General features: G+C 40.9%; 1 protein-coding gene across 11 annotated transcripts in view; it reads right to left on the bottom strand.

The window, feature by feature from the left end:
- The window catches only part of LOC125464606 (protein PALS2-like), a 144,128-nt gene that overhangs the window by 20,236 nt on the left and 111,426 nt on the right, over window positions 1-12,466 (bottom strand). For all 11 annotated transcript variants that reach the window (XM_048557283.2, XM_059654822.1, XM_048557237.2 and 8 more), the window contains 2 exons: window positions 12,015-12,167; window positions 8,375-8,602 (listed from right to left, as the gene is read on the bottom strand). In XM_048557283.2, the coding sequence (XP_048413240.1) occupies window positions 8,375-8,602; window positions 12,015-12,050 (264 nt within the window). In that variant the 5' untranslated portion in view covers window positions 12,051-12,167. The remainder of the gene's footprint in view (window positions 1-8,374; window positions 8,603-12,014; window positions 12,168-12,466) is intronic.

The raw sequence follows: 12,466 nt of genomic DNA, 5'->3' as shown, positions 1-12,466 counted from the left end.
ACTGGTGAGTGTGATGGCCTGAAGAGTGCTATCACAGCACGAGCTAAGTCCACAGCTGGTGCAGCTCTATGTGGAGTAGGGCCAGAAGGAAGTTTGGGAAAGTAATGATGATAGCAGCTTCTACAGTTCAGAAAAGTATTTCTGTACATGCCAACATCAAAGACGTTGTGGTCCATATTGGTATCAATGATGTAGGCAAAGAAAGGGCTCAGGTTCTGCAGGTAGACTTTAGGGGCAAGGGCAGAAACTAACAAGCAGAACCTTGAGGTATCAGATCTTCCGAATACTCACTGGTATGTAATCCGGGCAGGAGGGGACGCAGCACAATATTATAGGGCTGGTAAACACAGTCAGACTTCAGGTTTCTGGAGCATTGGGGCCATTTCTGGGTGAGATAGTGCCTATGCAGGTCAATTGGGTTGAATCTCACAGAGTAGATGCCTTTGCTAAGGACAGTGTAAAAATCAACTTGGCCAAGATGTTAAGAACCAATATGTAGCATCAGAAAGGAGAAACAAGATGGACAATGCATTGGAGGTACAGATGCCACCAGAGTAACAAATAGGGTAACAGCTAGAATTAGAGTAAGATGGAATGGAGGAAGATCTAAAGTAGGTTTACAGTACATGCACATAAAAGCACAAAACATAATAAGTGAGGTTAGTAAGTTGCAGATGCAGATGGTCATAAGGGAATGAAATGCTTTGACAATAACGAAGACCTGGCCCAAAGACAGCAGGACAGGGTATTAAATTATTATGGATGCAAAGTTTACTGGAAACACAGGGAACGAAGAGGAAGAATGGCAATATTGATTATTGTGAATAGACCCTAGAGAGAAGGAATGTCTTAAAAGGTCAATCTGATCGGTTGTGGTTAAGAAACGAAAGAACCACCACACTACTGGATGTATTCCACAGCTACCTTAATCAATCAGAAAATATACAGAGGAACAAATGTGCACAAAAACAGAAAACAGGCAAACTAGGCTATTCAGTGGGGAGGTGGGGCCGGGGTTTGCGGTAGGGTGAAGAGAAGAGGAAGGATAAGGGAGTTGTGGGGCTTGGTGAGAGTTTGCCTCCAGCAGGGTGCTTTACCTGATACAGTAATGTTCATCTTACCTTCTACAACGCAAGAAGCTGGGTTCAAGACATCAGGAGATTAAAAAAGAGGGGAAAGGGGAGATGATAGGGCTGAGGGTGCCCCCCAAAATGATCCAGGACATCCACCCAGGTCTCAGTTGGAGAAGCCAGCCATAAGGAGCAGCCCACCACACATTGGCCTGAACAGACCCCAAAGTTCATGATTGCCAACATGGGCAATGGAAAGAGGCTATACTAAAATCGAGATCACAGGCGGCCTGGAACGAGACAGCTCAAGCACGTGGGCCACAGCCTGATGAGCACAGGCCTGAGCTCGGGTTTTAGGAGAACTTCCACCATGCACCCTCTTGTAGAAAGTTACGTTTCAAAATATAACAGCAAACAATGATTAACAATGATTTCACTTACCAAATGTGAGAATTTAGCCATTTAAAGTACTATTTCAAACAGACATAATGCTTTAATTTTTTTCCCCCCCTCGAAGGTAAATTCCTACCCAGTAATGAAAATTACTGCTTCACTAAAATTTGTTTTAAATAAAGCAACTACAACTTTAAATGAAGATACTTCACACAAACAAGGTTCGTTCTCATACTGGGGAAAGGGTGGATAAGTGGAACTCTGGTTTGGCAGATTAACACGGAGAGAGATAGAGGGGGTGTGTATTACAGATGTCAGTTGATAATACAAATGATAGCCAGGCTGAATAAAGAAAGTTAAAGGGGCAAAGGAAATGGAAATGAGGGGACAATGTAAAGAGAGACCACCAAACAACATCAAAAAAAATCCGCAAGTATTCTGTAACGTATATATAGTTAAACAATGGCAAAGTGGTAGAGAGCCATATAGGGACAAAGAATGCAGATTTACACATGGAAGTAAATGGCAATTCCAAGTATTAACTGAGTATTCACATCTGATTTTACCAAAGATCATGCGGAAGAGTCATAGTAAAAGTGAAAACATTCACAGTACGGAGCAGATAAAAGAATTTTTAAAAGCTGACCGTACTTAAAGTTAATAAGTCGCAAGTTAGGACTTTTGTCATTCATTCATTCATGGGAGGTGTATGCTGCAGGCTAAGTCAGTATTTATCTGATTTAGCCAGCAACATCCTTTGAAATGGTCCAGCAACTCACTTGATTCAAGGATAGTATTAACATATTTCATTTCCTGAAAGACATTAGCAAATCAGAGGGTTTTTGTACCAAATCAACAGTAGTTACTTAAACAGAAAGCATTGGAAAAGCTCAGTGGGTCTGGCAGCATAAATTGGGTTTGTGGAAGGTAGAGAGGAATGGGTTTTGAAGCATTTTCAGGAGAATTTGCGAGATCAGTATGGACTAAATTTGCAGGATGGCTCAGACAATCCCAATAATTGCCCGGCAGTGATTTAACTCCAAAAACAGCATTATCTGCTTGAAGGTAAAATCTCTTTTCCCACCGCCAAACTCCACTTTCTCTGGAGAAAGGCCTGCCTTACAGTGCCTGCAGGCAATCTAGTAGCTAGTGATTTTCTGTGGTCACGGGAGTACCAGATAAATTAAAGGAGTGGCCAGAACTACTGGCAGACCCACTTGGCAATAGTGATGGTGAGGTGAAAGGAAGAAGAGATGAGAGGAGTGAAGAGAAATCAGCGTTAATGTTTCAGGTCTGGAGACACTTCCTCAGGACAAGAGGAGATTTCTTGGGGTGGTGGCGCCACGCATTACTGGACCCAAAATATTAACTTTGATTTCTTTTGTACAGATGCTGTCAGACCTGCTGAGCCTTTTCAACAATTTCTGTTTTTTTTTATTTGCAACATCCACAGTCCTTCTGGTTTTAACAACAGTGACATGGTTGCCATTAGATTAGTTTTAGTTTATATTTAAGATTTTTGCTGAATTAAAATTTCATCACCTGCCACCGCGGGATTCAAACCCATGTTCCTGGACCATTAACCTCATATACATTCAGAGACACTGAGGGACGAGAAAGGAATAAAATTGCAGAGACATTGCCTGCAATACTCCAATCCATTCTATGTACAAGGATCGTACCAGAAGACTGGTGACACCCTTGCTCAACAAAGATTATAAAGATAACCCTAGCAACTACAGGCCAGGTGTTTTAACCTCAGTGGTGGCAAAGATTTACCAACAGTAATCCTGGACAAGGTGAACAGTAATTTGGACAAAAAAAAAGTGAATTAAGTACAGGCAGTTTTGATTTGTTAAGGGCAAATCATATTTCACTAAATTAATTCAGTTTTATGACAAACTGAGTGAGGATTGATAATAATACTGTCAGTGGTGTACGTGAATTTTCAAAGGCAATTCGTAAAGTACAATATGATAGATTTGCTGCGACAGTCAAATCCATCAAATAAAATAAGAGTCAGCAGCAGTAAGAACATAAAGATGACTGAACAGTTTTCCTCCACCACAGGAAGGTACAGAGCATGGTTTTTCAGGGGTGACTACTAAGACCCATACTTTTTTGCAGATCTGTATTAATAACATACAGTCAGTGAGCAGGACAATTTCACAACTCACAGTCGATACAATACATTAAAGTTTTGTGGTGAGGTGGATAATGATAAACTTGATGGAATGGGCATCATTTAATCTGATGGCAGATTAAATTTTTTGAAGAGAGGCATAACATGATATATTTGCGTTGGTAGAATGAGGCAAGGCCTTATAAAATTAAGGGTGTAGATCCAAAGGGGGTTCAGCAAAACAAGAGCACCTGAGGACAGATGTACAAAAAGATGTACAAGAAAGTGGTTAGGAAGACACCCAGCATCCTAGACTATCAACAAAAGACACGGAACACATATTATATTGAACCATTATACATTTATTCAGACTCACAGAACATTATGTTCAATCTTGCAGCCCACAGTTCAAATGGGAAAGCCCGAGAGAGGGTGCAAAAATGACCCTCCGCGAACAGTTGCAAGGATGAGAGAGGTCAGTTATATGGTAGATTGAGAAGTTTCTTTTTCCCCCTCAGAGAATGTCAAGATTTGATAAACGTGTTCGGACATGAAGAGTTTATATGGAATAACTGGACAGAAGCTGTTCCTATTACTAAAGATCAAGGGGCAGAGGATACCAATAGGCGAATGGCAAAAAATGCTAACCATGACATGGCAAGAAACCTCTTTTAGGCACCTATTTGCTAGAATACACTGCCTGATTGGATAAGCAACTTGAGAGAGAAATATAGATGGTAAAGGCAGGTGAGTGGTGCAAGCTGAGCTGCTCTCGAACAGAAGCAATTAAAGAATGGTGGAGAAACTCAGAGTAGTGTCATACCAAACAAAATGTTTCTCTCTCCACAGATACTGCTGGGCCTAAGTTTATCCAGCGTTCTGTTTCAGATTTCCAGGATCTGCAATATTTTGCCTTCATTGCTCCATGGGCATATCCTAAACTTAACTACTTTGTGATGCTGTTCTAGCTAGGTTACAGCATCTTCCAAATTAACCATGACCTCTGAATTTTATATCGTATCACAATCTAATCAGTGGCTGTGGTTCAGCAAACACAGCAGAAACACAGTTAACTAATTTGATCAGTACCATAAAACCATAAGACATAGGAGTGGAAGTAAGGCCATTCGGCCCATCAAGTCCACTCCGCCATTTAAATCATGGCTGATGGGCATTTGAACTCCACTTCCCTGCACTCTCCCCATAGCCCTTGATTACTTGTGAAATCAAGAATTTGTCGATCTCTGCCTTGAAGGCATCCAACGTCACGGCCTCCACTGCACTCCGTGGCAATGAATTCCACAAGCCCACCACTCTCTGGCTGAAGAAATGTCATCTCATTTCGGTTTTAAATTTATCCCCTCTAATTTTAAGGCTGCGCCCACGGGTCCTAGTCTCCCCGCCTAACAGAAACAACTTCCCAACATCCACCCTTTCTAAGCCATACATTATCTTGTAAGTTTCTATTAGATCTCCCCTCAACCTTCTAAACTCTAATGAATACAATCCCAGGATCCTTAGTTGTTCATCATACGTTAAACCTACCATTCCAGGGATCATCCGTGTGAATCTCCGCTGGACACGCTCCAGGGCTAGTATGTCCTTCCTGAGGTGTGGGGCCCAAAATTGGACGCAGTATTCTAAATGGGGCCTAACTAGAGCTTTATAAAGTCTTAGAAGCACATCACTGCTTTTATATTCCAACCCTCGAGATAAACGACAACATTACATTCGCTTTCTTAATCACGGACTCTACCTGCAAGTTAACCTTTAGAGAATCCTGGACCAACACTTCCAGATCCCTTTGTACTTCTGCTTTATAAATTTTCTCACCATTTAGAAAATAGTCCATGCCTGTATTCTTTTTTCTAAAGTGCAAAACCTCACATTTGCTCACGTTGAATTTCATCAGCCATTTCCTGCACCACTCGTCTAAATCTTTCTGCAGCTTCCCCACCTCCTCACCTGCCTGTCCACCTATCTTTGTATCATCGGCAAACTTCACTAGAATGCCCTTAGTCCCTTCATCCAGATCATTAATATAAGGTGAACAGCTGTGGCCCCAACACTGAACCCTGCGGGACACCACTCGTCACCAGTTGCCATTCCAAAAAAGAGCCCTTTTATCCCAACTGTCTGCCTTCTGTCAGACAGCCAATCCTCAATCCAAACCAAGTACCACAATGATACATTCTGAATAATCTTGAAGCCCAGTTTAACTACAATCACATTTGAGATTTTGATAGAAAGTTATTTGAAATCTCAGAATCACATCATTTGCTGCTCGTAGGTGCCACCTGATGCCACAAAGTACATTTTGAAAAGATTGAAGGGAAATAAAATATACATTCATGCTGACAGAGAATGTCTAAAAGAAAAATTAGAGGTGGGCACTGCAACAAAATAACTTGTGTTGATTCATTTAAATTACAAAAACACCAGTGGACAGCATGTTAATTTATAATCTAACCAAGTATGCATCATCTTTTGGAACAGGGAGATGGATTTATATCACACCAGCAAGTGAACTGCACTTGATTAAATTACTGAGTCAGGCAGAATTATGACTTAACACCACATCCAACTCTCAATCCAATATGTTTCTCATGGACTACAGCTTCTTCTTCCCTCTTCTCACAATAATAATATGCATTTCTCTCTGAATCTATTAACCCCACCCCATCACTACACAAGGAATTTCTAGGCTGTACTTTTCTATTTTGTTTATTGGTTTCTACTCATTCCACCTTAATACTTCAGTCACCAGGGGAAACAGTTTCAGAAGCTAGATGGTCAGGTTAGAAACAACTAAGTAGTTCTATGGTTTGGTAGCTATCCTTGTTGACCATGCTACAGGAAGTAAGCCCAAGTGTAGAGAGAATGTTGGAACAGGCTAGTCAGCTCTTGGGGTGTGGGGTAAACATAACAATTTAAGCAAAATTTGTCAGACAACCTTTAGAGTTCTTTTTCACCAAGGATTGCAAATAAAGATTGGGGTTCATTTTTGTTACGTTTGAGAAGCTAAAGCCAAGCCCAACTATAAAAACAATTGGAGGCCATCTTGTTGAGGACAAATCCAGACCAGTGGTTGCAAACGTAACCTCACTTCTGTATAAAGTACAAATAGTGGATTATCCCACAAACCAACTGAGCTTTCAAGTTTTACAATTTTGGGAACAGCTTTTAAAGGGTCAAGAGGAAAGTTGCTAGAAAAGCTCAGCAGGTCTGGCAGCATTTGTGGAGGAGAAAATACAGTTAACGTTTCGGGTCCGGTGATCCTTCCTCAGAACTGAAACGTTAACGCTGTTTTCTCCTCCACTGATGCTGCCAGACCTGCTGTGCTTTTCCAGCAACTTTGTTTTTGTTCCTGATTTGCAGCATCCACAGTTCTTTTGGCTTTTATTTCACTTTTAACGGGTAGTGTATTATGATTTATAACTCGAAGTCTTATCCCTAAACTATTTTGATAGCCCTGGTTCTCATGTTCCATACAATTTTTAATGCAGCAGCAACTAACAGATCCTCACTTAAATCTGTAGGTTAAATCACAAAGTAAGTTCTAAACTTGGATTATATATGAAAGAGTATGCATTGGATTTATACATTCCACAAATATGCGTCACTAGTAAGCAAAGCAAGACTCTCCAAGAGTGGGGAGTGTTCCTTTGCTTGATGGTCAGTTTGGGCTTGCATACTATAGATTAGATTAGACTCTCTACAGTGTAGAAACAGGCCCTTCGGCCCAACAAGTCCACACCGCCCCCTGAAGCATCCCACCTAGACCCATCCCCCTATAACCCACACACCCCTGAACACTACTGGCAATTTAGCATGACCGATCCACCTAGCCTGCACGTCTTTGGACTGTGGGAGGAAACCGGAGCACCCGGAGGAAACCCACGCAGACATGGGGAGAATGTGCAAACTCTACACAGACAGTTAATCAAGGCTGGAATCGAACCCGCGTCCCTGGCGCTGTGAGGTTGCAGTGCTAACCATTGAGCCACCGTGCTGCCCCCAGTATTTGCATCCTGAAGTTTAGAATCACATTAAAATTGCTGCAGATTCAAAACTTCACAAATCTATCACAGTGCATCAACTATTCCACCAGTCTGTTAACTTGACATCCAAATAATCAGCAACGTCCAATTCATTTCCTGACTGAATCAAAGTAATTTCATCTCTTCAGTTAAGTAATAGAACATAGAACAGTACAGCACAGTACAGGCCCTTCGGCCCACAATGTTGAGCCGAACTTTTACCCTAAACCTAAGGTCTATCCAACCTCCACCACTACCTTATACTATCATCCATCTGCCTATCTAATAGCCACTTATCTAATAGCCCCTAATGAGGCCGACTCCACTACCCTCTGCGGCATTGCATTCCACACCCCTACCACTCTCTGAAAGAACCTACCTCTGATGTAAGTAAAGGACGTACGGTTAGTAAGTTTGCAGATGATACCAAGTCCATCAAATAATTCAAACATTCATTTTAGGAGTGATTGATTATTTATGAATTTCAGCATAATGGAAAGTAATAATTTCATTGTTGTTCAAATACTGAACACCCAATAGCAACAGGATGCACAACATGCAACAGATTCTAGAATCAAAACAAACATACAATCCAATGCTCAACAGGAAAATACATTTTCTTCCTAAGATGTACATTTTCAATGACTTAATTTATTATATAGCAATTAAACTGGGTTCTTTGGATATAAATTCTAGTGATGCAATTTTGTTAAATATTTCCTAATCAGCACTTCTGCAATCTCTCTTACCTGGAGGGGCACAGGAGTTTCTTTGTAGCTAGGCAAGATCTTGAACGTGATGCCACCACTGCAATCCCTTAATATATCCTGCAGTGCTTTTGGGTCAGACCCGACTTCTCTGCCATTTACTTCTTTAATGATGTCACCTACATGGAGAAGACCTTGCCGGTCAATCATACCGCCATGGAGAATCCTTGCAATTACCAGCTCATTGTTCTCTACCCTAAAGGTAAGGCCCTACAGAGGGGGAAGAAAAAGATAGTTGATGTTTTTTTTGCAAGGTTTTTGCTTTCCCAAAGCCAGAAAATTGCAGCCATTTAAGCAAGGAAACAGTAAGCATTTCCTTCCTTCGCAAAATTTTGCAAATTTAAGCTGACAAATAACAGTAATAGCAAAAAAATGCTTTTATCCATCCCCATAGAAAAAGGCCGACTTTTCTCTCTGCACAATTATGAAAATGATTTTGCTACAAAACATACTCATTGTACAAGTGAATGGTGACAGATTCCATATTAGCACAGAGTTGTTTTCACAAAAAAATGTTCTCTCCATTTAGCTCTTTGTTTTAAAAGTTTGACTTCAAACCACTTCAGATGGAAAGCCAACTCAGTGCACTTTATAAGAATTTGTGTGTCTAGACATTTCAGAGAAAGACTAAATGTCACACTCACTATCCAGTTCAATGCAAATTTTTGTAGTTTTCTTTTGATACAGTTAAGATTACAAGTTCATGGAATAGCACTGTAGAATGTTTACATAAAGAAGGACATTCAGCCCATCGTGCCTGTGCCTGCTCTCTGCAAGAGAGGCCCATTTCCCAACCCTTTCCTCATAGCCCTACAAAATTCTCTCAAGCATTTAAAACTAAATTCCTTTTGTAAACTGCAGTTGAATCTGCTTTGGCACACTCAAAACACATTGCATTCATAACCTAAACACTTCGCTTCGCAAAGAAATTTGTTCGCCAATCTCAAGTACATACAAACAGACAAATTCAGAGCCAAAGTAGGTCAGATCTGCGTTAGGAGTGTGCTCTGTCATTCAATAAAGGTAATGGCTGTTCTGAATACTCCACATTCCTGCCTATCCCAGTAAACTTTCAGTCCTTATCAAGAACATATCTACCTCTGCTTTTAAAATCGTGCCCTTTGCGTTCTTTATCTTCTGTCAGTAGAAAGTGTTTATCCCGGCCAACATGTCTAGATCACCTCTATCAAATCTTTTCTATAGCTTCTTGACAGGAAAACAACCCCAGCTTCTCCAATCTATCAATGTAACTGAAGTCTCTCATCCCTGGAACCATTCTTATACATCTTTCCTGCAACCCCTCTAATGGTTTCACATCCTTCCTTTAGTTTGAAGTTCAGAAATGGACATAACATTTCAGGTCAGGCCAAATCAGAGGTTTATACAAGCTTCATCACGCTTCCCTTGTTTTTGTCTTGCGTCTTCTCTGCATTAAACTTCATCTGCCACGTGAACTCAAATTCCAATTTCCATCCACTTAAGTCCATCTTTCTCAGTTCACAAACCTTTGAAAGTTTTGTCACCTGCATTTTTGAAAATACATTCTCAAACATCCATATTTAGAAAACAATTTTAAAAAGCCCAGAAAGGGAGAACTCTTTCCTCTTCTACTAAAGGGTTCAGGAATAGTCTTAACAATGACTTTACGAAGCCAATATGTTGCAAGCAATTCTAGTCTGAAGTTGTCACAGTAAGTTCAATGTAGCAAACAAAATGGAGGGTACATATGAGTCCAAAAGTTTAAAACGGAGGAGTACTTTCCAACAGATTTGTAACCTTCCTTATGCTGATAGATGATATGTATAATTTAAGGCTATACAATGGCTCAGTGGCCAGCACTTTGCCTCATTGTGCCAGGGACCTGGGTTAGATTCCACCACTGGGCAACTGTCTGTGTCGAGTTTGCATATTCTCAGTGTCTGCATGTTTCCCCTCCGGATGCTCCAGTTTCCTCCAACAGTCCAAAGATGTGCAGGCTAGATGGATTGGCCATAATAAATTACCTCAGTGTCCAGGGATACTTGGGCTAGGTGGAATACCCATGGGAAATGCAGGATGATAGGGCAGGGTGATCGGTTTGGGTGAACTGCTCTTCAGGAGGTTCAGTGTGGACTTGATGGAAGCAGGCCATTTGGCCCAAAATGTGGGGACTCGACGATCAATAAATACTGGGAATCACATGGATAACATTGATTCCACGTATGTTTCCTTTTATTGAGTCAGTTGATCTCAGTTTGAACAGTAGTAGCAACACTATAATTGGCTCTGTATCTGTAATATACAGGGTTAAATCTATAGTATTCCTGATTATCTAACACACCTTGCTGAAATATACAGACAAATGAATGATTATCACGCATGGCCAGAGGTGAACAGCTAGGTAGTCATAGTTCAGTTCACGTCAAAAAAGGCATATAGGCATGAGGTACCTCAACGACTGGCATCTGTACAGGTAGAATCCAGCAATACAGGGAGGGAGGAAGATGTTGTTAGGAAAAGGAAAATTAAGAAGTGGTTTCACCTTTAAAGGTTTTCCTTCTTTAAAATTAGTAGCCTAAATACTTGCAACATTATAGGTGTCTAGCCCATCTACTCCCAGGTTCAGATTACAACTCACAACATTATTCCTGATGTTGCCCCATTTAGATCCACAAACATTCAGGAACAGGGAGCTGTCCGAGTATCAGTTCTAGGACTAGTGCAATAAAGAGACTGAGACTGCAGAAATTCAACGTGAGCAAATGTGAGGTTTTGCACTTTGGAAAAAAGAATACAGGCATGGACTATTTTCTAAATGGTGAGAAAATTCGTAAAGCAGAAGTACAAAGGGATCTGGAAGTGTTGGTCCAGGATTCTCTAAAGATTAACTTGCAGGTAGAGTCCGTGATTAAGAAAGCGAATGTAATGTTGTCGTTTATGTCGAGGGTTGGAATGTAAAAGCAGTGATGTGCTAAGACTTTATAAAGCTCTAGTTAGGCCCCATTTAGAATACTGTGTCCAATTTTTGGCCCCACACCTCAGGAAGGACATACTAGCCCTGGAGCGTGTCCAGCGAAGATTCACGTGGATGATCCCTGGAATGGTAGGTTTAACGTATGATGAACGACTAAGGATCCTGGGATTGTATTCATTAGAGTTTAGAAGGTTGGAGGGGAGATCTAATAGAAACTTACAAGATAATGTATGGCTTAGAAAGAGTGGATGCTGGGAAGTTGTTTCTGTTAGGCAGGGAGACTAGGACCCGTAGACACAGCCTTAAAATTAGAGGGGGTAAATTTAAGACGGAAATGAGATGACATTTCTTCAGCCAGAGTGTGGTGGGCTTGTGGAATTCATTGCCGCAGAGTGCAGTGGAGGCCGGGACGTTGGATGCCTTCAAGGCAGAGATCGACAAATTCTTGATCTCAAGGAATCAGGGGCTATGGGGAGAGTGCAGGGAAATGGAGTTCAAATGCCCATCAGCCATGATTTAAATGGTGGAGTGGACTTGATGGGCCGAATGGCCTTACTTCCACTCCTATGTCTTATGGTTTTATAACATCACTACATTAAAGTTCACCTTGGGTATAAGCAAACACCCAAAATTAATAAATGAACTCAGAAATAAAAGCTAAATACCTACCAAAGGCTCTGAGGCCTTCTTCTGAATTCCAATCATGCGAACAGCATCTCCTGATGCTGTCTGGTTGTTCAAGATTTCATTTAGCAGACTGGGACTTGAGGGTGGTGTTTCATAACACTTTGAAGCAACCAAATCATGGACTTCCAAAAGTGACTGCAACATGAATAAAGCATTATTTCCTAAACATTAATGTAGAATCTAAGATACTCAATAACATCCACATATTTCACCAGAAATGTTCTAATTGTGATCACATCATAAACCTCAGCTGATAATCTAATCTTATTAATTAATGCAACAAGTCCATAAGTGATCACTCAAATATTAGATTCACTTCATCTCAGCCACTGCTCCCCAATATTGTCAATAGTTCTCTCCCACACTACACTCCTTTCAAACATATGGCATGCACCCATACCACAAGCTGCTCCAGGCTAGTCTTTATCAACTAA

This window comes from Stegostoma tigrinum, chromosome 2 (genome assembly GCF_030684315.1).
Source record: "Stegostoma tigrinum isolate sSteTig4 chromosome 2, sSteTig4.hap1, whole genome shotgun sequence".
Taxonomy (NCBI): domain Eukaryota; kingdom Metazoa; phylum Chordata; class Chondrichthyes; order Orectolobiformes; family Stegostomatidae; genus Stegostoma; species Stegostoma tigrinum.
This window is presented reverse-complemented; position numbering and strand designations above follow the sequence as displayed.